This window comes from Electrona antarctica, assembly GCF_951216825.1.
Source record: "Electrona antarctica genome assembly, chromosome: 10".
NCBI lineage: Eukaryota > Metazoa > Chordata > Actinopteri > Myctophiformes > Myctophidae > Electrona > Electrona antarctica.
This window is the reverse complement of record NC_136791.1, coordinates 54748732-54775957: the sequence shown is the minus strand read 5'-3', so window position 1 is coordinate 54775957 and position 27226 is coordinate 54748732. Positions and strand designations below refer to the sequence as shown.

Sequence of the window (27226 nt, the reverse complement as noted above, 5' to 3'; positions counted from 1 at the left end):
TATAAATACAGTGGGCGCCCCTCACTTCACAGTTCACACCAGTGTGATTTTTAGTAAAACACTGGCAACATTGTGATAGTTTTAGAAGGGAAGCGAATGGGATGTATTACACTGTATCTATTTAAAGATGGAGTGCCGTAATATTTTTATATTAAAACATAGTGATCAACTAGAACTGCACTCTGTCGAGTGCCTACTTGCTTGTTGCACACTAGTGCGCAAGCAGAGCGCGCAGGTACTGTCGACCGCTACAAACTGTCAAATCTCAGCTTCTCCGCGAAAGAACGTTTGAAATATTGATTTATTAGGTTTAGCTATTTGCTACGTACCTAGTACCTAGGAGGTACAAAATTAGTATTGTTAAGTATGGTAAGAGACGGCTTTCGATGGTGACGTATATGTCGATCAGTGTCGGGTGGATTAAAGGAAATGCCTCTATGTAATTTGTAAGTTGATTAGTGGATTCCAGAATCAAATTCCAAATTTCTCTGATAGATCATATCCGAGTACAAATAGCTAGATATTTATTATGTAAACAAATGCTTATAAAATCCAACTGTTCCAACATGTATACGGCTTATAATGTGACTTATTGGTTATGCTAGCCAATCTACTGTATAAGCTTACAATGGGTCACAATTTGGAACCATAGATTAGTTACAAAAAAGGACGTTGAACATTTTTGCGTATAACGATATGCCCAAAATAGAGATGCTAGGTTGAATGTGGTTGACACCCAACCAAGACATGGCTAAAATAGTGAAATCTGAACTCTATACCTACCTCCAACCCCTACTACAGTAACACATGATGTTCATGTGCAATTCACCAGTAAACTATCCATTGACTTAGTTTCATTGACTGTTTATAAAGTACCGGTAAAATATAAAACATACACTGTTTATAAAGTCACTGTCAAATATATCTGCCCAAAGAGGAAGTAAACTAACAAATGCACTCAATCAATTTATTTTTAATAAATTCTGAATGCTATATTTTGGAAAACATATTCGTATATTCATCCTAGATTGGCAAGGTTAGATCCACACTAAAACTTATTTTGGCAACTGTTCAAGTAGTTTCCATCAAATATATTTGAGTCTTATAGGATGTTTTGATGGCGGTCGTAGATTTCAGAGATGGTTCATTTAGTCACTAATGGAGTAGACAGAGGATGGCAACGTTGGGGCTCTTGAACATTTTCACACCAGAGGACTTGCAACCGGACTTAAAAGATTGGATGCGTTCTTGTCAACTGAGAAGCAAGCTTTAGTATACTGTCAATGTTCAAAATATTTATATAAATACATGAATATTAGCTACAGTTACAGTATGTGATAATAAAGATTATATTCTGATTATGCTTTTGTCTTTATGTATCTCGACCAATACAACCTGCAAACACAACAATGGTTGCTGGGGAAACGGGTTGATGGTAGGTAGACTATACTGGATACAAAACCTATTGTCCAGGACCTGTTCTTAATCTCTCTGCTTTGAAATATGTCACTGTCATGATGAGTTTGTTTAAACCTCTTTCAAAAACAAGTGCACACATACAGTATTTGCATCAGATTTACATGTATGTCTTTTGCTGTCCAGGGCTCCTCTAAATTAGTGAGCTGGCGTGGCTGTGTCCAACCAAGTCAGCCCCTTCAATTACAGTCCAGCCAGCCATGCAGTGGCGTGCACAGACATTTAGAGGGGCAGGTGCTCAAGTTAAAAAAGGGCACCTTGTGCAGCGCGTGGAACCGGCCGGTTGCCTTAATCTATTTTGGGCGGGAACCCCTTTTGGTGTTAGCATTATGTTATGCTTTAGCTATTGAAAAATAGCAGATCTACAAGCTCATAGCGCGCCACCGAGTGGCGCGCTATGAACTTGTAGGTCTGCTATTTTTGAAAAATCAAAAAAAAGAAAGAGCACATTGCCAAAAGGGCAGGGGGTGCTCTAGCACCCCCTAGTGTCTATCTGTGCACGCCACTGCAGCCATGTATCAATACCCAGCAGGCTTCAAGGACCAGGTTTGGAGTACCAACCTCTGTGGCTGCTGTGAGGACATGAGCACCTGTGAGTGTCTTTCCCTGCATGTGAATTGTGTGTGTGTGTGTGTGTGTGTGTGTGTGTGTGTGTGTGTGTGTGTGTGTGTGTGTGTGTGTGTGTGTGTGTGTGTGTGTGTGTGTGTGTGTGTGTGTGTGTGTGTGTGTGTGTGTGTGCGTGCGTGCGTGCGTGCGTGCGTGCGTGCGTGCGTGCGTGCGTGCGTGCGTGCGTGCGTGCGTGCGTGCGTGCGTGCGTGCGCATTTGCGCCATGCACATGTTTATAGGAAATGGGCTTCATGTCACTTCATCAAACTCAGACCACAGACCTACAGTAGTTTCACTTTTACATAAATAAATATATGCCTACTTTCAATTCCCATTGTGCCGTTCTGGTTGCAGCCGTGCCCACGTGTATTATATTCATATCGCTGTCTTGTAGCTCCATTTCCTCTTTTTTTTTAATTTTTTTTCACAGTTTTGTTTATTCAAGATTTCAGGGTATACAGTAAATCAAATAATATGACAATATATGACACACCCATACGGAACATACCAAAGAGATAACAACATATGTACATGCACATGTACATATAAATTCCATTTCCTCTTTTTTTAAATACAAATATAAACCAGGGTGAGAAGCAACTTTGTGAGTGTCTGCTAAAGGGTTAGTTCATAAAGCTGTAGGATTGCCATTAATATAGTGGTGGGAAAGGTATTAATTGATTCCCTGAGTCCCGTGGTGGGAGTTCTGGTCTGGTTTTGGTGAATATTAAGTATAGTTCCGGTCATTTTGGTGGGGGTCACATGGGGGCCAGGCATTAAAAATAAATTAATTCACAAAACTAGTGTAATTTGTATTGTTGACCTATTTCTACCATATAGAGCAACTTTTGTTCAACTCTGTCACATGGAACTATGGTTTTGCGCTGCTGCTGGCGTAGTGGACACAAATAAATAGTTCTATGTGACAGAGGGGTCAAAGTTGAACGAAAGTTGCTATATGCTATATGTTGCTATATGTTAGAAATAGATCAACAATACAAACAACGCTAGTTTTGTGGATTCATTTATTTTTAATGTGTGGTCCCCAGTGACCCCCACAAAATTACCAGAACTACTTAAAGCGCAAATAACATGCATTTTAATATTTAATATCATATTGTCTATGTCCCTCAAAGTTATTTCTAATGGTTTGAGCCTCAATCACCACTCTGATATAACCAGTCCTTATCATTTCTTTCTGGACTTTGAAAGCAGTTTTAGCTGCAGTACCACAATGTCCTGAGGTGGTGGGGGCGCTGATATGCAGATAATTTAATATTTGAGTCATTATAATACTGATGCTAGATAAAACCAGGCTTGTTTCCATTCCATGCCAGCTTGGAAAATCAACAATGGTGGACATTGTAAACAAAGTGGAAATGCAAATTTGGAACTGAAGACTGAAGAAGAGGAGGAATTATACAAAGTAGGGTGACATTGATGACATCACGATGAGGCCAAAATCAGTTGAGCTGTTCCTGAGAGCAATTTCCATTAAAACACCCATATGATATGAAAGCCTGATTGTTCAAAATTGGTTTTTTGTGGGGATAGAAAACACATATGGGAGCCCCAAAAACACAAAATAAATTGAAAAAGTTGAATTTTATGTTATAAGTCCTTTAATATTGACCAAAACCAGACCAAAACTTAATATTGACCACCACAGGACTCAGGCAATCAATTAATACCTTTCATTGTTGGACAGAATCTGGAGGAAAAATGTGTTTTTCAAAAGTCGGCCTCCTGGTGGCGCTATAACAGGCCGTTCTGGAAAATTTGGGGCAGAGGTTCATCGTTGGCATCCAGGGAGTGTGTGTGCAAAATCTGGGAAAGACCGGGTTAACGGTGCCGGAGATTAGCTGTACACAGACGGACGGACGGACACAGTCACACACGGACACAGTCACACACACACCGACGGAGTGCAAAACATACTCTCTCCCCATGCCTTCGGCCTGGTGGAGACAAAAAGAGAGAGAGAGAGAGAGAGGGAAACAGGGAAACAGGGTTATTGTAGAGAGCCACACCTTGGACTAGCTCTGCTACAGATCTGGTTACACTCCAGAACGTACTGTGTGTACATACACGCACACATCCACACATTCAGCACACATACAGAACGTACTGTGTGTACATATACGCACACATCCACACATTCAGCACACATACAGAACATACTGTGTGTACACGCACACATCCACACACATTCAGCATCAGCACACATACAGAACGTATTGTGTGTACATATACGCACACATCACACATTCGGCACACATACAGAATTACTAAAAGAGCTACAGTTTGCATGACTGCTTCCAGGGAACCTCTGCCATCACCAGAAATCAATGGCTAGTTTTGGGCTGCTGGTCAATTCCAGTTTTTCCACACACAAATGCACACGCACACACGCAAATCGCAACATATCGCAATATAAATCCAATCCGCACCATAGGTATCGATATCATATCCAAACGAGAGGTAAGTGAATCGTCCCACCCCTAATAAACAGCATGTTCTGTCAAAATGTCTAAGACGGTAACCCTTAACCCAGCGCCTCTCAGTCATGTCACTATGGATTAAGCTTCACCTGTATAACACATTTCCCCTGTTTAAGATGAGGGATGACTGGACTATTGCCATTTGTCTTAGCATAACTAGGGATGTGTAAAAGTGACCACAATTTTATCCGATTACTATATTTCTATTAATAATGATTGTGCAAATATTCGACCACGCCCCGAAAAACTACAGGCTGGATTGCCATGCCAATTTGTGTTGCATCATGACTGCTACTGATTTTACTGACCCAACGGCCCATCCCTTAGCGCCACCATTAGAACAACTTTGCACACAACATATAATAACCTTTCCAATAACCTTCACGCCCCATGGAGGATGCACCCTAGCCATTTGTGTGACCCGATGACCATTATGCTAGTTCCACCCTCAGACCAGTAGGCCTATTTAGTCTAACCCTGTAGCTTTTGGTGAGCCCATGTCTCCTCCTCTAGCGCTTCATTCACTGAATATAAAATTCTGCCCCCAATAATAATTAGCATTTGCCTTTATTGGATAATTAGACCGACTAGTGTGGGACTTTAAGGATGGCAATGTTCAAACCACTTTATACACCCGTGTGAACTGAGTGGTGCAATTCCCCCCCCCCCCCCTCTCTCTCTCATTAGCAGGCAACAGTGCAGCACTATCTCTCTCTCTCTGTTTCTGGCACAACAGCGCCACTTTTGCCCCTACTGGTACTCATAGTGGTCACATAGTCACATAGGTGATCGAACACATAGGTTAACACGGACATTGCTGTTCCTTGGAGTGGTTGCACCACTCAAAAACACACACTACCATCACCACTGAAGACACTATAGTGCAGCTTTCAGGATCACTATTGGAGCCTGCCACTGAAACGTTACCCCCTGGAAACTCCCCTCCTGCTCAACTGGACCTGACCCTCCTCCAAATCTCTCCTCTTGGTCTCAACGTCAGACACAATAGTTCTAGAGGGAGAATGAGACTTGGGAACTGGGTGAAACTTCTCAGCATATCCTGCTTATAATAATCACCACAAGGCAGTGATTGTGTGAGTAGTTGTCAACAAGTTAATAGAAAAATATCCTATTCAACACAGAGGGAATATGCAAGTCGTGACTCTGCATATCAAGTTTTGTGTTTGCACACTGAAATATACCATATGTATAAAATCTGGTTGCAGGTGTAACGCGATTTTAAGAACTTGATCATATTTTTCAAATTGTTTGCTATGTGAGGAGAAAGAAATGGGCTGTTGAATGAACATCCCCATCAATGCTGTCTCCAACTTGCATCTCAGAGGATTTGTCAATATAAGCCTGATGTCATCCCGCTTCTATCAGCTAAAACACTATACAATGCTTTTTGGATGCCTTGAGTGTATCCATGGGAACGGCCATCTCATGTTGTTTGTGGAACAGAACACACAAGATGGAATGTGGAAAAACAGGAACTGTAGACATATTATTTACCCCCAAACATTGAAGAAAGGGTGGGTGGGTGGGTGTCAGTTTTACTATTGTGGACTGGATGCACAGATTGAGTGACTTCCAGGAGAAATTCTCCTGAAATTCTCCTTTCAGGCAGCGCTTCACTAAAACGATTTACCATTGGAGGTTATGGGTTTGATATTACAGCTTCACCCAGATGATTGCTGCTCAGATGGCACAGGACAAAGCTGGGTTAAGGGTCTTGCTCAGGGACACTTCCAACACATATACACTGGTGAGCCGAAGGCTGAACCGTTTCCCAGGCGGCCGCGCTCCCATTTGTGGAAGTGTAATATCCATTACGTTAACACTACAGAAATGTGGGGGTGCCAGAATAAGTGTGACCGCGTAAGAATGACTTCATATATTTTAGTATGCAATGCTGCTTTAGTTGCTTTAATTGCGACCATAGTCGCTGTTTACTATGAAACCGTTCATTTCCCATCAGTCAGTCACGCCTCCATATATGGTCACGCATTGTGACATCACGTCTAGTCACCCACGTCACCCACATATTGCGACCATAGGTCGCAGTTTACTATGAAACTGTGCATTTCCGGTCTGTCAGTCACACCTCCATATATGGTCACGCATCGTGACTAGACGTCACAAGCTCTGTGGGGGGCACGAGCACGAGCCCCGCACAGAGCCGACCAGTGCCTTGGCAAAAGCATCAACGGACATAGCGTTGTCACAATTCTGCAACTTCTCCATAACCTCCTTGAGCGTCTCAGAAGGGGGCTCGTACTTGGTGCAGTACTTGGTGAGGTACTGGATCATCATGGCATGGCAGCTTGTGACCGGCTTGATGTCCATTTTGGCACGCCAGCACAGGAAGGCATCTGTCTAAAGGAGGACCTCGCCGCCAGTTGCCAGGGCGCACCAGTGGCTGCCGCAACGCAAGTCACACTTGCAAATGAACCAAGTTGGTACATACTTGGATCTCCATATGTGAAGATCAACGACACTGCCCTCATCAAACCCTGAGGATAGCCATGTGTGGTTTGATGTCTCTGCTGTCAGGAGGAAACCTCAAATATAACATTTTCAGGAAATTAAGAAAACCTTATATATATATTTATTGGTTTTTAACAAACTTAAAGACAACAAACAGACATTACACAACAAGAACATAATAACAAACAACAAAAGAAAAGAAAAAAAACAGCTCAGGCACAACATCATTATAAATAAAAAGATTGAACATACAAAGACATGGCAAGGGCAATGAACCATAATGACTCTCGAGTTTTGATAGACTCCCATTCAGGAAATACATCCATACAGTATATAAATACATGTTAAAAAGGCAGACAATACAGTTATCATAGGCACAAAACATTACAATAAGAGCAGACCCATGCATACTCCACTCAAAGGCGGCAACCCCCCCCCCCCCCCCCCTCCCTAGCACACACTAGGGAAGAATGCTGGCATATAAGATATCTAAGGCTGGCACGGAAAACCTCCAAGTATTGTGGCAGACAATGTTGGTCCAATATGATCTAAATAAGGGTCCCAAATTTTGTAGAAAGTGTCCAATTTAGAATGCAACATGCATGTAATGTATTCACAAGGAATACAGTCCATTATAATGTTATGCCATGATTTCTTTGATGGAGCAACATCCTTGATCCAAAACAAAAGAATATTTTTCCTAGCAGCAAACGTTAATAAGTTGAACAACCTCTTATGTTTGACATCAATAACATGATCATCCGGGAGACCAAGTAAAAGACACAACGGGTTTAAATCGATCGGGACACCAAAAATAACAGAGAGTTCTGATACAATGTCATACCAAAAACCTTGTATTTTTAAAACAAAGCAATACAGCCTCATCAAAGTTGGTGTTGTAACTTTATATATTGTCAATTACTTCCATGAGAGGGGGACCTCAGAGGTGGTGGAGTTAGTTGCTTTAGCAGACATTTTGAGGGTCCAATGGAGTTAAGAGGTTTTGTCCCAAGTACTTTTTACTACTTTCCATTGGTTCAATATTTTCGAAACAACACATAGACGTAAAGGTAAATGGTAAATGGTAAATGGTGCATTTATATAGCGCCTTTATCCAAGGCGCTTTACATAGATTGTGCATTACATTCACCCATTCATACACCGATTGCGGCGGAAGCCGTGCAAGGTACCAACCAGCACATCGGGAGCAATTTGGGGTTCAGTGTCTTGCCCAAGGACACTTCGACATGTAGACAGGAGGAGCCGGGATTCGAACCGCCGACCCATGGATCATTGGACGACCTGCTCTACCTCCTGAGCCACAGTCGCCTAAAGGGTGTTCAATAGCACTGATTTATGCCAAACAAAATCTAAAACCTAAAAAATGGAGTTATGAGGTTTCCTCCCGACAGCAACGACACTAGATCTGCATATATGAGCCGGTCAGCAACTCTACATCTGACCTCACTGACACCTGATCAATAGTTTAACTCCTGCTTCTCAACTGTGCCGTATTAAGAAGCTGTTGTTTCAGCACGCTTCTCGCCCTCAGGCGACTTACTGGTATACTATGAGCTAATAATATAGATACTGTATGCAGCATGCATGTAATCAAGAAACAAAAATGTCATCGATCAGTAATACACATTTTTACATTTTAACATAAAATTGGTTCCATATTGTCAAATTGTCTCATGTAAATACAAAAGAATAAAATAAATAAAAATCAATTTAAGGTAGGCAGCACCCAATCCATTCTTAAATTCGATCTATTTCCACCTCAAAAGCTGATCATGACACAGCATCCAATTGCACTGATTTCTCACTGCTTTTCTTTCTTTTTAATAATTTTTATCCCACGATTTTGTAACCCATTTTTCACCCCTGTGTCAATTATCTAATGTGATCCTGGGCTCTACACACCCTCCGCCAACCTAGTCCCCATATATGGGGGACATGGGGAGAGCAATGGACTTGAACTCATGCTTCCTTCATGCCTGAGTGTCCAAGTTGCTCCTTTACACCTGACAGGGGGAGTTTCCCTGGTTGGACGTAGCGCGTGGAAGGAACACGTTATTCCAACCAGTTCCTTTCCCCTCCATCAGGCGCCCCGGCTGGCCAGGGGGAGGCAGTTTAGAGACCAGGATTACTGCATGTTTTTTGTGAGGGTACCTACCCTAGGGGACACGGGGAGAACATGCAAACTCCACACAGAAAGGCCCTTTCGCCAACCCGGCCTCGGGTATGGGCACTGATGACGCGGAGGAGGAAACACGCCGCCAGCACCCACAGCGTCCCGAGCGGAAATCGAACCCAGGACCTTCTAGCTGTGAGGCGACAGCACTACCAACTGTGCCACCGTTCTCACTGCTTTTATACCTGGATATATATAGACCACGTCAGAGTAATTATTAACCCTGAACACTACTCTATTCATTGAAAGACTTGTCGAGAATTGATGTTGAACTATTGGGTGGGGACAGAAATGAAAGAGGGAGGTAAAGAGACGCAATGGAGAAAGGAAGGAGGGGCAGAGAGAGGGAGGAGAGTGAGAACTAGAGGGATATAAGAAGCAAGTGATAACAGAGAGACAAATACAGTCCCATCCTTTTCTATTTGAACAAATCAACCACAGTCATCCATTAAATATTTATTATGAAATAGTTGCAAAAATAAATAAGAGTATCAAATGCAGCTGATCATATCATCACTATAAAGTCTACCAGTCAATCATTAAGCAATCTGTCATCATCTCAATAAATCAAAGTAAAATTAATTTTAAAATGCACTCAAAGAGATTTTCACTGTATCCTTTAATGTCCGTATTTTGTCAGGAAAGGCTATGACTGCCATCAACAATTCTTTACCGAGTTGAGCTTTCATACCAGTAACCATTTCCCTACACATTGAGTATGTGTAGCATTTTTAACAAGGTTTACATCTGGTGTATCGTATTTGGAGGGGGAAAAATACCTTTTTCACAGCAGCCATTTTGGCAGGTAAATGCTGCTGTAGGTAATATTAAAGTAAAAATATTTAGGACGACTGTTGAGCCGATTCTACTCTATGGCTCCGAGACATAGGCACTTTCAAAGAAACGGTTGGATGGCACTTACACCCGCCTTCTAATGAGAGCGCAAAATCTGTCTTGGAAGAGCCACCCATCGACTAATCTAATATACGGCAACCTTCCCCGTGTTTCTTCACTAGTCCGATCCAGAAGAACACAGTTTGCCGGCCACTGCTACAGAGCTGACAATGAGGTTATATCTTCCCTTCTTCTCTGGAGTCCTGCCTCAAAGCAGACCAGAGGTAGAAAACTGTCATTCCCTGATGTCATCGCTAGACACAGGCATCAGTAAGCAGGAACTGGGGGTGGCAATGAAGGACCGGGAAGTCTGGCGTGTTATTGTGAAATCCACAATCTCGACCGCGGTTGAAAAATGATGATGAATGACATTAATTGTGAGTGTTTCTGTGTGTTAAGCATCATGAAGTTAACTGTACAGGAGATGTCCATGCTGGCACAGAGTAGCACCTAAATTAAACATGACCTCGTGTCTTTACCTTCAGCTGCGCTTACCAAAATCACTGCTATGAAAAGTGCCACAGTGGAGATAAAACAGTTCAATATTCACAGAAATCTACACAGTCAAAGGTCGGTAGATAGAAACCTCGAAAGAGCCAAAATAGCAGCTACATAGTACGATTCTCAGTGTTAATAACATCCATTTGCTAACTCAGTATACAAATGTAACCATTTGAGTTAAATTTAACACCAAAGATTTTACTGTGTACAGTACATTCACCTGGTTTTATGGACCTCTGGATAGTTGAGAACCTCCAATATCAAATATCTAGAACGTTGACTAAAAAGTAAAATAATATATACAAAAAGGTGCCACTACTTTTAAACCACCTACAGCATGCCATTTATTCCCCCAATTGTTACCGTGCCACCCGCAAAAGGTCATAGGTCAGCTCTGCAATGTCAAAAGCATGGTGACAATGTTCGGGGTCAATGACGAGCTGCAGGCTTCCCGATTGGCCGGTGGTGTGCTGGGCGTCTTTGAGTGCACTCACGGTGGCGTAGGCGACTCGTGCACGCTGCTCCTCGCAAGGCTGGTCCGCCCACCGTTGTTGTGGCAACGAGGGAGTGTGCAGGAGGTAGTAGACTGATGAGAGGTAGACTTTAGTGAACTCTTGCTTTAGATGGGCCAGGTCTCTCTGCGGAACGAGGAACATGAACAGCAACAGAACATCTTTAATCAAACATACTACATAATGTATGCAGAGAGGAATGTCAATAATGCACACGGAAACCCGCATGTTCTGCTCATGTGCGTGCGCACACACACACACACACACACACACACACGCACGCACGCACACACGCACGCACGCACGCACGCACGCACGCACGCACGCACGCACGCACGCACGCACGGGGTCGATGCATTAACTTGGGACTCTTATAAGACACACAATGCACAAATGACTTGGCACATACACACATACACAATTTGGCAGGTGTACACGGACACAAGTATAACAAACAAAAGTATGTCATTAGAATGGAATGTGAGCATCCTAATCGCTGTAAACAATATGTCAAATCTGGAGGCTAACAGAGTTACTTTCTTTATTGTGTACTTTAAGCACCATCTATAGGTTAAAATGAATATTACACATGCACACTGCACATACTGTAGGTCTTAACACACACACACACACACACACACACACACACACACACACACACACACACACACACACACACACACACACACACACACACACACACACACACACACACACACACACACACACACACACACACACACACACACACACACACACACACCATCTCACCCTCTGAGCTCTGCTCATGTTGCTCTCAGCATCCAACCAGGCACTCTGAAGAGAAGACAGCCAGTAAAACAGTCATAAAGTCCCTTAGTAGACATCAGTATCTGTCCATACCAGTGAGGTCATTCATTAAGTAGCAGCAACACAATGCACGACATCTGGATACATCTATAATAGAGTGGCTCAGTGGTAACATACAGTTAGCCATTAGGCAGCGTTTGGTTCACTGAACTAAATAAATAAATACAAATGTAATTAAAGTTTCCCCCGAAATGAAATAATAAATAAAAATGAAAAACTGTCGCCTTAAATAAGCCATGTTAAATGAGTGAAATGCTAGATTATCTCTTGATAGAACTATAATATAATACAAATTCTGGAGTGGCTGTTTACATTCGAGGGTCGCCGGTCCTCTCGAACGGAACAGTTTAACGTCATGCCCAGGACGTAAGCTACTAAACTACGTACGTAAACTAACTACTATAATACAAATAGGTTTTAATAACATCTAACCATATGATATCACAGTTAACAGGAGGGTAGTTTGCTCTGCTGGTGATCGTGATGTGATTAAATCATAGGCACGCCATCACTGTGGTCCCTTTCTTCTTCTTTTTTTTAAAGCAAGCAACTTTTATTTGACTAACAGCGTTAGTCCTGTGAGTTAATTCACATCAACAGTGCAGCTCTACCATAAGAAAAGTAGGAAAAGATGACGTAACCATGTGTGTGAGACAGATCACACAAAAGGTGGCATGGCTATACTGTAGCTACAGTAACTGTAGTGCATATACAGTAAAACCCTCTCAAGTGTCAATGTATCCATTTGTAACTCAGAATGTACAAAATGAATCCACTGGGTCCATTTACAGTGACATTAACTGTATAGGTAGTGACCATAGACAGTTCCACTGACCCTGAGGGCATCCAGCAGATCTGTTTGGTCCAGCAGCACAGGGAAGGTAGCCAGGATAGGACTACACATTAGATCTACAGAGAGAGAGAGAGAGAGAGAGAGAGAGGGGGGGGGGGGGGGGGACAAACTTTCTTCAGAAAAGAATCATCCCTGAAAGCTTTGTGCATCTGTTCCTTAACTTCCTTAGTCCCTCAATGTCTGGGTGCATGTGTAATTGTGTATGTACAGTTAATCTCTCAAGAACAGTTTCTGAGCTAAGGAAACAAACAGCAGAGGGCGCTGTTTTTCCTTCTTTTTTTCACTGACGGGTTCCCAGATTGATGTACAGTAAATGCACGTCCAGTTGTCCAGTTTCTGGACAACTGGACAACTGCGTGTGTGGGTGCATGCATGTGTGTGTGTGTGTGTGTGTGTGTGTGTGTGTGTGTGTGTGTGTGTGTGTGTGTGTGTGTGTGTGTGTGTGTGTGCGTGTGTCTGTCTGTGTGTGCGTGTGTGTGTGTGTGTGTGTTACCAGCGTCTTGCATGGTTGGTCTGTCCATCAGCAGAGCGTCAGCTAGCATTTGTCTGTGCAGAGCCAGCAGGTGGACAGAACTCATACAGAACAGCAGCGTGTCTGGAAGGACACTGGCAGAGAATACACAGCATTAAAATACATTCTCAGGACGGGATACCAATTTAATCCAATCAAGAGAGAGAACTCGTACAGGATACATGGTAACCAAGTCAAACTGGAAGTGATGACAAACATTAGAAGACAATATTGGTACACTGATAGAACATTGCTGATAAATGGGTTCTCTCTCTTGATTGGATTTTCAGTTTACTACTAAACAACTGGAGAGACAGGAAGATATGCATTACTGAATAAACACTTTTTTCTTTCTAGCAATATCAGAATATAATGCTTTAATCTTATAACAAAATACTGAGCTAATCAACAAATACACCTAAATATTTTTTCATTATCTTTGTGGTCCATTCACCTGAGCTGAGTTCTGGTGCGGCTGTTGGCTGACTTAAACTTCAAAATGACCTTTGGTTCTTTCCTGGACTGTAGCATCTGATGGAACACAGTGCCTTCAGAAGAGAGGATAGACGGCATGTCATATCAAGGTTCGAGGTGGTCATTATGGTTAGGTCTTGTGTACATGTACGATAAATGTTTTGCTCTGCTCCTCATATGATGTAGGATTGTAGGTCATTGTTATACTGTATGTTGTATACATTACAGTGTCATACAAATTATAGTTACTTTATACCCTATTGCCCTACAAACAAGCCCATTCAAAAACACAAGCATCATTTTAATAAAAACGAACCTGGGGGTGCAACGTTCAAACCCTAAACCAACATCTCTTACTTTGCAACACCTTGGTTCCCTCTAGAATCTACATAAAAATTACATAATCTAGAGTCTAGATTATGTAATTTTGATTTTAGATTTCGGTTATGGCCTTTGTAAGTCCTGGAGAGTTTAATTATGGGACATTTATGGGGGATACAATCAGACATCTGTGAGAACAAATACAATGTATATATCTTCTTACTTTCCCTTGATGCAGTGTATTCCATTGCTACATCTCTCTCATAGGGAGTTCCCCCATTCACTGGCAGCTCATAAGTCCTGTCCAGAAATCCGTCCACACACACGCACACAAAATATGAAACAGTACACATACATGGAGGGAGAATCTATTATTAATCTATTATTACAATAGACACCCACATTTTCGGTGCGCATTGAGCACAATGCAAAAAAGAATGAGTACAGCTTTGTGCGCGGTTCGGTTCAGTTGTCCAAGTCATAGGCTGTGACATATGCAGAGTATGCGGAAGTGCTGTTTACCCCTGTGCTTTGTGGCCGTGATACATCACTGACTTTACTACTGCGTATTCAACCCAGCTGTGTGGGTCTTCGACTACTGCGGTCTGCGGGGCTTTCCTAGAACTGCGGTGAGATCCATAATAAGCCTATCTCACAGAATTTCCCCACCCCCCTTAATACGCCCCCTTTCGGGGTTAGTGGTGATAGCGTGACGTCACTCCATAGACGCTACATGTTAACAGAGGTAATTTAAGAAGTCTACAACTTTTGTTTTCTCAAGGTAAGGTTTGTTCTATCTGTTCGAGCTGATTTACCATCTTGTTTGCTTCATAATAATATTGGTCTGTCACATTTTTACATTAGAAAATGTACTTAGATTCTCCAGAGAAAAAAACGTGTAAATGCTAATGTTAAAGACACCACTATTTACCGGAAGTGGGCGTGGAAAGCGGGCTGTGAGATAGGCCTATAACGCGGCACCTCGCCCTTAAATCAATATACACGGACAGCGGACAAACGATATTCACGGAGAAACAACAACACGGAACAACAACTGGACATCTGCCCAGCACCGACAAAACACGGTCAGTGGCCAAAGAGAAATCGCTGTCTGCCTTCGTTCAAAATGTATGGTTTGTATCAGTGTTTGTATGAACCACTCTCTTTCTTTTTCTGTATACCTAGCAGTGATTGGAGCTCCAGTGTCATCAGTCAGTTTGAGGAAGGACCAACCACAGCTTAGGTCTCCTCTCTCTCCTGTAGACTGGACACACACACACACACAATAAAATAGCAGCCTAAAAAAAGTATTGTGGGTTGTGTTCAGCTTTACATAATGAGACATATTCTTACGTTTCGTATGAAGGTAACTCCCAGTTCTAAGAGAATGCCTAGGTCAGGTGAATCAGAACTGCAGCGTAGAAAACATTCTCCGTCCAGCAGGGTTGGCAGGAGACCTGCCATCTTTAGTAAACACACATACAGTCATAATTATCACGTCATGTTCCAAGTTTCTGGTTTATATTCTTAGCATTTACTCCAGAGATAACAATATCAGCATTATATCAGTATATCAGCATTGAAACCGATGGTGACAAAATATAATTAGCCATACCACTGCAGAAATGTAAATCTATATGATCACCGTGTCACGGAAATGTTTGAAATTCTTTGAAAGTCTTTTCAATATTTATTTATTTATTTTTATGTTAAAACTGTTAAATCTTTACAATAATGACATGCCCAATATAGCTATACCAGTATACCAACTCACTATACCATTTTTTTCCCCTTCCTCTTCTTTTTGGCGGCCCTGGCCACTATTTCGAAAACCTGTAAAATAAGGGTTTGTTTGCATGCTCCAACAGTACAGTACGCACTACATACCCGTGGAGAGAAGGTCCAGGTCTTGGGGTTCTTGTCATTATAGGTTGCCCTCAATGTGTGAATGTTACTCAATACCTGTCAGACACAGTGCATACAGTAGTCATCTTTGGTAGCATCAGCTACCATCACTTGGTGCAGTCTTTTGCTGAATACATTATTGTCTAAAGAAAGTCCATACATTTTTCAAATGATGTATTGTACAGTATAGTCAATCTACATAATTTTAACCCATTTTGACCTGAGATCAGATTCTAAAAATGTCTTCTACATCCTGACAGTATCCTAAAAAAGCTATGTTTCTATGTCAGTCTATGTCAGGCGCGCTATAAGCTTGTAGATCTGCTATTTTTCAATAGCTAAAGCACAACATAATGCTAACACCAAAAGGGGTGCCCGCCCAGAATGGGTTAAAGAAGTATGACTTTCATTTCAAAGACCGATTATAGCATTGCCAAAAGCTACATTAAACAAACCAGATGAAAAACCTTTCATTCCAATTCAAAGTTAAACTACCCTACATACTTTCCCCTCGCATAATAAGCCATTGAACATGGAAAGACTTGCCATACAAGATTCTTATCTTCTACATGGTGAATCTCTGTCGAGCCAGGGGGCTAGACAAGGTTAACCATTACCTGAGTTCCGTCGAAGGCACAGAGACGGATGTGCCTGCTAAGGACTTGAATCCCGACTCCTGGGGTAGGAATCATCCTGCAGCCCCACAGGGTGAAGCAAATACTGGTCTTCACTGACCGAGAACGAACCTGGAGAGGAAAGGAAAGGACGTGAGACAACTATCATGCACTTGTAAATAACATAGCCGATCTTAAAAAGGTTTTTGCCTATAATGACGTGCTAAAAAGCAAGTGGTCTTACCCTGCCAGTGTCTGTGTCCAGGAAGAGGTCTTTAAAGGAAAGCTGTGATTGGCTGAGCTCAGGCTGAATGTAATGACTTCCTCTGTAGGTTATCCCTAGACAATGAAATAGAATAGTCAGTATACTATTAATACTGTAGTCAGTATACTATTAAATGGTAAATGGTGCATTTATATAGCGCCTTCATCCAAGGCGCTTTACATAGATTATGCATTACATTCACACATTCATACACCGATGGCGGAGGAAACCATACAAGGCACCTGCTCATCGGGAGCAATTAGGGGTTCAGATTCTTGCTCAAGGACACTTCGACACAAACTCACGGGGAGCCCGGGATCGAACTGGGAACCTTCCGGTTCCCAACCGGCAACTCTAGCCCTGGGCCACTGCCGCCCCATATTTGTAATAGTGGTAGTCTTCAAACCTGCACATAGAGCCTAACTTTTACTACATGCCTTTTTCAGGATTGTAATAATCTGTGGGTGAGGTGAACACAAGTATCATGAATGGGTCCATGTGTCTGTAGACGTGTACAGTACAAGCATGTGCTGACCTTCATCCACCAGTAGCTTATTGAGGGTTGATGGTCTGAATCCTGACGGGATGGCCCCCATGGCAGAGAGGACATCAGTCGCATCGATCTGTCAAACAGACACACCCACTATATGACATTGACAACGTAACTCGCTGATTCCAGCAGATGATATGAAACATATTTAAGACCATCAAACATACAGTAACCAATCTAATCATAGTATGCTGCAACGAGAATAGATAGCCAATACTGTGCATGTAGTCATTGTAGTGCATAAACGTCCTGGTTTCCCGAAGGTGGCATGCCTATTTACCATAGCTTCATTTAAAAGGGCTGTTTGCATCATTTGCAGACCATTCATGATTTCTTTTCTGGGCTCAGCTAAAATGCTGTCTCCTACCTGCTACAATTCGATTATTAACTAACTCGAAGAAACGTCACCATGTATTACACCAATCCCAGATTCTCCACATTGGCTGCAGATAAGTTTCAGTATTTTAAGATTTCACTGGCGACTTTTAATGCCTTGCCAAGGCCAGGTTCCCAGTTAGATTTTAGATATGCTTGTCCCATATGAGCCTGTGTGCCTCCTCAGATCCCGCAGGGTTCTCATAGTTGTAACCAAAACTCGCGTTGTTACCTTGGGTCAGGGGTTCTCAACCCGTGGGTCGCGACCCCTAGGGGGGTCGCCAAATTAGTTTGGTGGGTCCCCAAATTATTTTCAAAAAAAAAAGTTTTATTTTTTTTATTTTTTTCACGGTTTTTCAAAAATAGCAGACCTACAAGCTCGTAGCGCGCCACTCGGTGGCGCGCTATGAGCTTGTAGATCTGCTATTTTTAAATAGCTAAATTATAACAATGCTTAAAACACCAAAAGGGGTTCCCGCCCAAAATGGTTTAAGGTTATTGTAGCAGTCAATTTATATTGGGGGGCGGGAGGGGGCGGGGCGGGACGGGGGTCCCGAGACATTGCCAAAGCATTTCCGGGGGTCCCCGGCCAAAAACGTTGAGAACCCATGCCTTGGGTGACAAGGCTCATATCTGGAATTCCCTGCTTGAGGATGTAAGGCTAGAAAAGTCAGTGTCATCTTTTAAATAATTTCTGAAAACATGCCTTCTCTTAGATAGATTCTATTTATTTATTTTGACTCCTTCATCCACATCTATTTCATTGCATACGTGTATGGCTCACTGTATTATATGTTCTATTGTTGTTTATCTTATAATTAAAGCTAATGTTATAATTATTATTATGCCGTTTTATTGAGCGCAGTAGCAGTCTTACCTCAACGAGGGCCTTTCTGACAGTGGACCAGCTTGAAGACCTGAGGAAGCAACAGATTGATAGAAACACATTTTTAGTCTAACATGGTGAAAGTTGAACATGGTGAAAGATAAGTGAAAATCCATTTTAGGCAGGTCTTTATTTAGACAGGAAGGAGTTCTGATAGACTCATGTAAAACATTTCTCAGACTTTCCGACATGTTTTAACTGACTTGGTATGCCATTCATGTGTTACTTCATTGGTCACTTTACAATAATAATTCTCTAAGAGAATACCAGCACACACAGAACTGTCAAGGCAACTTTATTTATAATAAACGGGGTAGGTAGCATTTATGTCCAGAGTTTTCCAGATCATTTATTTCACTGACTTTGATATAAGTGAGTGAAGGGCCACACATTGCACAATTGAATTGAACCATTAACAAAACCATTAATATGACAGACTTTTACAATGTAGATTCTTTGAGGCTGTCATTTAGGTTTTTTGTAAGGACTTGGCGGGCCGCATTGAGATAGGGCCATATGTTGCCCATGTGTGTATTAGATGGTACTTATTTAGAGGTCAGAAACTGGTTTGTCCGACACAACATGAACAAAGGATAATTATGTGCTTGACATTCTATCCGCTCCATCATTTTTGGCAATAAAATCCAAGTTGGGATGACTAAAAGGTTCTTTTGTATCTTTTGTATCATGGCCTGATGTACTCATCTAGGCCAGGGGTTCTCAACGTTTTTGGCTGGGGACGGAAATGCTTTGGCCAAGTCTCGCAAACTCTTAATTTCCATTTTCCAGCCATTCCATTCAGTTATAACCCCCGAGGGGTCGCTACCCCCAGGTTGAGAACCCCTGATCTAGGCAAGGTGCTCTTACTCTCCCTGCAAATATGTCCACTTTGTCCAGCAACACACCGAATGAGCTATTGAGCTTAGAAACATCAAGAGTTGAAAGCATAACATCACCTCTTTCTATCTTTGGCCTCGGACAGCTCATCCCCATCCTCCTCTTCCTCGCCATCAACATTAGAGTCCTTCTCATTAGAGTCTTTATCATCATCGTTGTCATCAGTGCCGTCATCATCAGTGCCGTCATCGTCATCTCCATCATCCACTCCATCACCACTCTGAAGAGTATTGTTAGTTGGTACCTCATTCACAATTGTCAACAACATAAGGTGGTGTGACTCGCCATAAATAGCTAATATAGATCTACAAGCTCACAACCCATCACATGCGACGGATATTTTCACGAGAGACACTGTCATACAACAAAGTATAGATCAGAGGTTAATAATAATAATAATACATAAAAAAAAATATATATAGTGCTTTTCAAGGTACCCAAAGTTGAAGTCGAAGTAAAAATAATAAAAACTGTTTCATTAGAAAAATAAACTAGATAAAAAAGTCAAAAAGGTTAAAAACTAGACCCTAAGGTGGTCTTTAGATGAGAACGGTGTTCATAGGAAACGCAACAAAGAGAGTGGAAATCCTTGAGAATGCCGTTTCCTCGAGTCTCCATCTAAACGGGCAAAACGGCGAATCCGCAAAACTTATGACATCATGGCTCACGTTAATGGCTCACAACGCATGTTTATTAGTTCCTACAATGAACAAGCCTCCCTCCTAACAAGCGCCGCTCATCAGCGATGGTGAATGTAAAACCATGATGTAAATGAAATGCCTTGTGATAGGTGGCAGGCAGCAGTGTGTATGTAGCCTAATGTATTATAAAATATATAGCCATCCCGTGGGGCGCTCTGCCTGCATGCTCTGGGCTGCCTGTTAGCCTGTCTGTCACCTCGATGCGTTAGTAGAAAGCAGGCAGCGAGCGACGGCCACAACCCTGTGATGGTCTGGAAGCAAAACCCTGATAGGGTTGCGTGAAGGGGGGCTACCTGGTTCTTCTTCTTGTACGTGGGTGACTGGTCTATTTGGCAGCCTGTTCCCTCACCTAGCGACATTATAGCGTTTACATAAAGTGTGCGTTCTCGTGTAAAGGGTCAATACAAAATGAGAATGCAACGGGACTTTGACGTTTTATCTGGAGATGGTCGCCGTCTAAAAGAGGCCTCAGGTAGACAAACAAAAAGTGGGGGGTGGGGAATTATGTAGAGAAAGCAAGTCTGAAAAGGTGGGTTTTGGGTGTGCTTTTGAACGTTTCGAAGGTGGGGGCAGCTCTGATGTGAGCTGGGAGTGAGTTCCACAGTGAGGGGGGCGCCCACTGCGATTCAATGTTGTCTGATTAATCAGGTATATGAGAAAGAGGAGGCTTATTCATTCAGACAGAATTGCGACAGGGGACAACTGACAACACAACTGCAGGGTATGGAGTGAGGATGGTTAGCAAGGTGCGTATTGTACCTTCAGGTAGGTTTTGGGGACCACTCCCCTGTTGCCTTTAGCGTCCAGTGCCAGCCACCATCCGTCTGCCGTTTTGTTAATGATCCTCAATACCTCACCCCTCTGAAAAAGCAGCATAATTGCAGTTTGCACATTTATCACAAATTCTTACAATTTGGGGTTGTTTAACATCCTTAGGAAGATCTGGACGACAAAATACATTCTCAACTAATGCCAAAATACAAATCCAATGTAAAACAGGTGATGTTGTATGGATCAAAGAGTCTAGAGTCTAGAGAGAATACTAAACTAATCTGGTGGAGAGACAAATTAAATAATGTGGACCTGGAAAAGAACAAGGCAGGATCCCTTTGCCTTACAGATTCAAAACCGAAAATTAGACACACAGAAACCCTGCCACAAACATCAGCCTAAAATGGAGCATAGTAAAAAGTTAAATATGTCACTCCAGGAGGTGTCCACAAAGTGTTAGGAAGAGGCTCAACTGGGGAGGTGGAAATAACCCAACAATTGAGTGAAGTGGGGCCTTTGCTCCTAGAGTAGTAAGGGGCTTTAGCATGTAAGTAATGTTTCAATGTATGCACCCATAAAGCTGATTGACAAGCTCACAACATGTTGCATTGCGACATGTGCTTATCCATATGCTACTTTCTGCAAAGGTTTTCCCAGCATGCAGATGCTGGGCTAACCCTAGCCTATGTTGCCAATATTTCCTTTCTTCCCAAGAATACATTGTACATTAAAGTAGTCAAACTACCTGCCAATGGAATAGAATGTACTTCACCTTAACAGAAAGGTCTCCGTCCTGGTCTCCTTTGAAGTCACTGAGGACCGCGTAGACATGAGGGTCTGACTGAGAAAACGATTTGGCAACACGCTTCAGCTTGTCAACTTCCTCGTCGCTATCATCTTCGTCATCTTCGTCATCCTCCTCCTCATCCTCACTTTCTTCCTTCTGGTCTTCACTGTGGATAAAATATGACCATGAGGGAAATGTATTAATTTAATAATGCCTTATATAGGTTTTTGTATGGTATCGTCACATATGACCTATAAAAAGATTGCTCAATACCGACAGCCGGTCAGCAAGTGGATTCATGAATGTATGTATATAGACAATATTTTAGGCCAATAAAAAAACTGTATACCAAATTTCCCACTCCACACCCCTGGTTGCTGGACTAATACTCTATAGACCCGAGTTGACAGGCAGCACTGTTCTTTTTCTCCTCTATACCAAATCTGTAGATTATTTTTTGCTATTTATCCCAGAATAGAAATGCTAGGGCTCAAGTGGTTTAGAAATTCCTAAAAGCATTTGCCCCAAAAAAAATCATTATCAATAATTGTGGTTAATAATCATGATCAATAATCAAAATATTAAGCAAAAATAAAAATAAATAGCCATAATCATATAGGAGATATGCTCCAAAAAAGATTTTGGATGGACAGACAGACAGGACAAACCTAAACCGCAGGATCAGAGGAGAGAATTGAATGCTTATAATGAAGGTAAAATAACAGATAATCTACAAGCTCACAACGCATCACGAGTCACGACATATTGTGAGCTTATACTGTAGATCTGCTATTTTCGCCATGTGCCACCAATCACATCCATCATACAGTAAAGTATAAAACAGGCTTAACCCATTCTGGACGGGAACCCCTTTTGGTGTTTTAACTAAGCATTTATGTTATACTTTAGCTATTGAAAAATAGCAGATCTACAAGCTCATAGCGCGCCACCGAGTGGTCTGCTATGAAAAATCGTGAAAATGCGGCACAAATCTTTGAATATATATTCTTTCACGTTTTTTTTATTTCGATGGCCTAAATGGGTTTATCTAACTGACCCTGCTGGAGAGCTTGGCCCTGGGGGAGATAGCTCCAGAGAGAGGGTGTTCAGCCTCCCCATGAGTGTCTGTAGTCGTCTTTCCTCTTCCTGTTTCCTCTGATCGTAGCTCCCTACAGGGGCAGGCTCATCAGTCTGGGCACAGCAACAGAGGGAGAAGGGAAGGTTTTCAGTAAGATGGCCAGTAGTCGACAAAGTAACTCAACCCCAGTACTCTAGTAGATATTCCTGGTCAAATATTACTAAACTATGAGTGAACGTTTGTCAGTCAAATTTGTACTTAGTTAAAGCACTGGAGTACTTGCTTTTATACTTAACTATTCAAAAGTATGTGCTTTTAAAAAGTATAAATGACTAATTCTTATACATAGCTGTAATTGAAATTCCAACATTTTCCAATGCTATTCATTTTATAATGGAAGCTTGCAGTATAATGGAAGTGCACAACAGAACGTTGTTATTTGAGTATAAAACGAATATATAGTTTGTTTATATCTGAATCTGTTAAATCTGTCAAATTGAATCACTAACTTTAGTCAGCCTCTTGAGTGTCCCCATTGCCTTTTCAGCTGAGCTCTGCATCTCTTGGCATCTGTTTGAAATAAGGTTTTCAGAACAAGTCCACTCCTCATTAAATATTATGTTAAAAGCCTATGTGCTGTGCATGTGCAGAATCAGATTAAATGTATTTACAGTAGTTTGGGTCTCCATCGGGCTAACTATAGTTTTTACCTTGTATACGCCTCTGCTGGGTTCAACGTCTGATTCTGATCCTTCACAAGGCTGTCAACCTTTGAGGGGGAAACAGATAACAGGCTCTAAACGGAGACCGCCTGCCTATAGAATATCTTACCAGACAGTTTACAGTTATAACTAAACCCATTGCATCCTTGTGGTCAGTTTCAATAAATAAACATGTTTAAAACCCATTGCATCCTTGTGGTTAGCCCTGGTCCACATTGTGGTGGTCTAAGCCGGAATGTTGTCATTTGTCAGAAAACATGCACCACCAAGGCATCGACACAAACACTACTAACACACTTCCCAGTCAGCTTCGTGTGCGGTAGGCTACTATGCAGAGGATAGTTGAAACTCCAGTCAGTTTTCATCAATGCTGGCTATTAAAGTTGCCCTGCCTATCGTACTGGTTCAACGCCTGGCTACCTTCTGGTCCAGAGCGCGTTATGGGGGTTCTTGCTGACGCGTTGAAACAGATCGGTCGTTTTATCCTTTGTTCCGCATTACATTTACGTATCTATCAGCACAATTGCATAACAAACCTTTCTTTTTATGTCGTCAATCTCTCTCTGGACAAGCTGCAAAGGACCTTTTCTTCTTGGTGGTGCCATTAGTGAAGACTGGAGAGCAAAGCTGGGCTAGCTACATGTCATGTCACAGAAAGATTTGGTGCCTACGGCAACCATGGCAACCAGTGACGAATCGATGGGATACAACTTCCGGCGTGGCAACTTTTCCTTCAAAATAAAGGTCTAACGTCCACATGACACCCTCTCTCAGACCAGCGTACGTACTGTACAGTCGGTGACTGGAGTAACGCTATCCTACACTCGCGAACCGACAGTAATGTGATCCGACGCCCGAATTTCGTTGCGCATTTAATAGTGTAATTACGGTAACGGTCAGCGAACAGCGCCGTAGGCTTACTAAATAGGACCATTTTCCAAATTCTAAAACAGCCCACTGAGCCCAGAGCGTGAAAGTATTTTGTTACCAGAAGATGGCAGCATGTAGCAAGCAACATACCCGTCCTTGCCTGCTAGTGCCAGCTGCAGGTAGCCTACGGATCTAGATCTTACCCGGGCCCGTCTCTGTGGTTTTGTTGTAGGCACTAGGCATGTAGCCTATAAACTTTACTTTATAGTAGCCTATAGTTTATATAGGTTTATAATAAACCTAACCAAAATCATTTATGTAAATAAATGAAAAGCTGAGTTTGTGATTTAGATTGTATTTAGCCTCGACGTCGACCATAAGCCCTTTCATGCACCAATGAATTGACTTCTTCGAAAATGTATTGACATAGGCTATCACATAAATTCCACAATAAATCCAGCGCCGTTTGGATGAGTTGTTTTATCTCAATAAACATATCAATAAATGTTTATCTATTTCACAATAGTCAAGGATATTAATACAATCTGGGAATACATTTCTTACCACAAATGTTCTTCACCAATGTGTTTGTAAAGGTGTCTAGTGTATAGGGCCTACTAACATATCCCACAGGGCCACATTGGTTTCTAATTCAGCCACCCTAGTATAGGGGAATCTTTGACAGCTGCTGAAAGTTGGGGTACCATTATAAGAACCTTACCAATATAAGGCCAAATGTTCTGAATTTCATTATGTGACGTGTCAAACTATAGGGTTTTCATGATTCTTCTGAACTCATCCCAACTTCCAAGCATTAGTTTTGCACAAAAAACACTCCTTGGGCTAAATTCGGCCCAAAGAGTGTTTTATGTGCAAAACTAATGCTTGGAATGGATTCAGAATCATGAAAAACCCCTAGTTTGACATGTTACATGCTACGTAAAGCATAATGAAATTTAGAACATTTTGCCTTATATTGGTTGTTAGAGGACCACTTAACCACTTTTGAACCTATCTTCATATAATAGGTCCTCACTAATAATCATGATAAAATGGCACACAGTCCGTCCGTGTGTGTGTGTGTGTGTGTGTGTGTGTGTGTGTGTGTGTGTGTGTGTGTGTGTGTGTGTGTGTGTGTGTGTGTGTGTGTGTGTGTGTGTGTGTGTGTGTGTGTCAATTCAATTCAATCATTTATTTGCAACAAGTTGATAGGAATTTGTCTTGGTTCATACTCAACATATACAGACAACCATAGATACAAAAACAAGAAGGACAATACAATACAAAAATCACACCCGTGTGAACTGAGTGGTGTAAGGTATTATATAGCCTGATCAGCTGTGGTCTGACGTAATGTCTGACGTAATGAAATCAGCATCAACCAATCGGCATCAACCATGCTCATTGTTTGAGCACAGACAGACAGACAGACTAACAAAGCCAGTTGTAGGAGTGGTTTACACCACTCAAAAACCAGCAGCATAGGGAATTACATTCAGTTTTTAAAAGTGCTATATGCATATTGCTACATACATACATACATCTATCAGCCCAACTGTGCCTAATGAGTCAAGTCAGATGTCTAATGGCTACGAAGTGCTATCTCTGAAGCGAGATGTTGAGCTCTTGATGCTTCTATATCTCCTGCCTGATGGGAGGAGATTGAAGAGGTAATGTGCAGGATGAGAGTTGTCTGCAATGATTTTTTTTGCCTTCCTAATTATTCTGGTAGAATAGAGTGAGGAAAGTGTAGGGAGGCTACATCCAATGTATAGAAGTGAGTCATGGCTGCTTGGCTGACTTTAAACTTCTTAAGCTGCCGCAGGAAATAGAGACGCTGGTGTGATTTGCTTATTATGAGACTGGTGTTGAGATCCCATGATAAGGATTCATGGATGGTGGTCCCGAGGAACTGGAAGGAGGAGACTCTTTCTACCTCTTCCCCATTGATAAAGAGGGGGGAGGGGACTCGAGATCTTCTTCCTAAAGTCTATGAACATCTCTTTGGTTTTAGAGATGTTTAGAATCAAGTTGTAACTCTCACACCATCTCACCAGCTCCTCTACTGCTCTGCGGTAGTCGGATTCATCCTTGTTGGTAATAAGACCTACTAAAGATGTGTCATCAGCAAATTTATACATCATAACTGTACTAAAGTGAGATTGACAGAAATGAGTATATGAATGAATGGTTTATTTCGATCTTATGCAGTACATTACAAGATGAATGTTTTAAACTCATATGACATGATCGAAAAGGTATAGGCGGAAGCTGGGAGCTTATTAGTGCCTATCCTTAATACATTGTACAGTTGTAAGAGGAATTTAAAATTAGTACAATAGTGGAGAAAGGACACAACCCTGGGGGGCCCCAGTGTTTAGGAGCCTAGACAGCGAGACGAGATCACCTATTTTGACCACCTGTTTCCTGTCACATAGAAAGTTAAAGATCCATTTACATAGAGGTGTACTGACCCTAGCTCGGGTTGAAATCAGCTTCCCAGGCACTATTGTATTAAATGTGGAGCTTTTAATACAACAGTGTGTGTGTGTGTGTGTGTGTGTGTGTGTGTGTGTGTGTGTGTGTGTGTGTGTGTGTGTGTGTGTGTGTGTGAGTGTGTCC

General features: G+C 42.0%; 1 protein-coding gene across 2 annotated transcripts; it reads right to left on the bottom strand.

Moving 5' to 3' along the window:
- Window positions 1-9720: 9720 nt before the first annotated feature.
- Window positions 9721-24531, bottom strand: nphp1 (nephronophthisis 1). Of its 2 annotated transcripts, XR_013790955.1 has the most exons (21): window positions 24271-24531; window positions 23723-23781; window positions 23522-23582; window positions 22992-23125; window positions 21920-22100; window positions 21136-21237; window positions 19735-19895; window positions 18770-18809; window positions 17503-17590; window positions 16947-17041; window positions 16706-16834; window positions 16071-16145; window positions 15537-15647; window positions 15365-15447; window positions 14407-14483; window positions 13843-13936; window positions 13371-13483; window positions 12860-12933; window positions 11947-11991; window positions 9967-11301; window positions 9721-9935 (listed from the first exon to the last, which is right to left on the bottom strand). XR_013790955.1 is itself a non-coding variant. In XM_079512218.1 (20 exons), the coding sequence occupies exons 1-20, from the start codon at window positions 24337-24339 to the stop codon at window positions 11023-11025; spliced, it is 2070 nt and encodes a 689-aa protein (XP_079368344.1). In that variant the 5' UTR covers window positions 24340-24531; the 3' UTR covers window positions 9721-11022. The 2 variants fall into 2 exon arrangements, 1 of the variants encoding a protein (XP_079368344.1); XM_079512218.1 differs by having other exon boundaries at window positions 9721-11301.
- Window positions 24532-27226: the final 2695 nt, after the last annotated feature.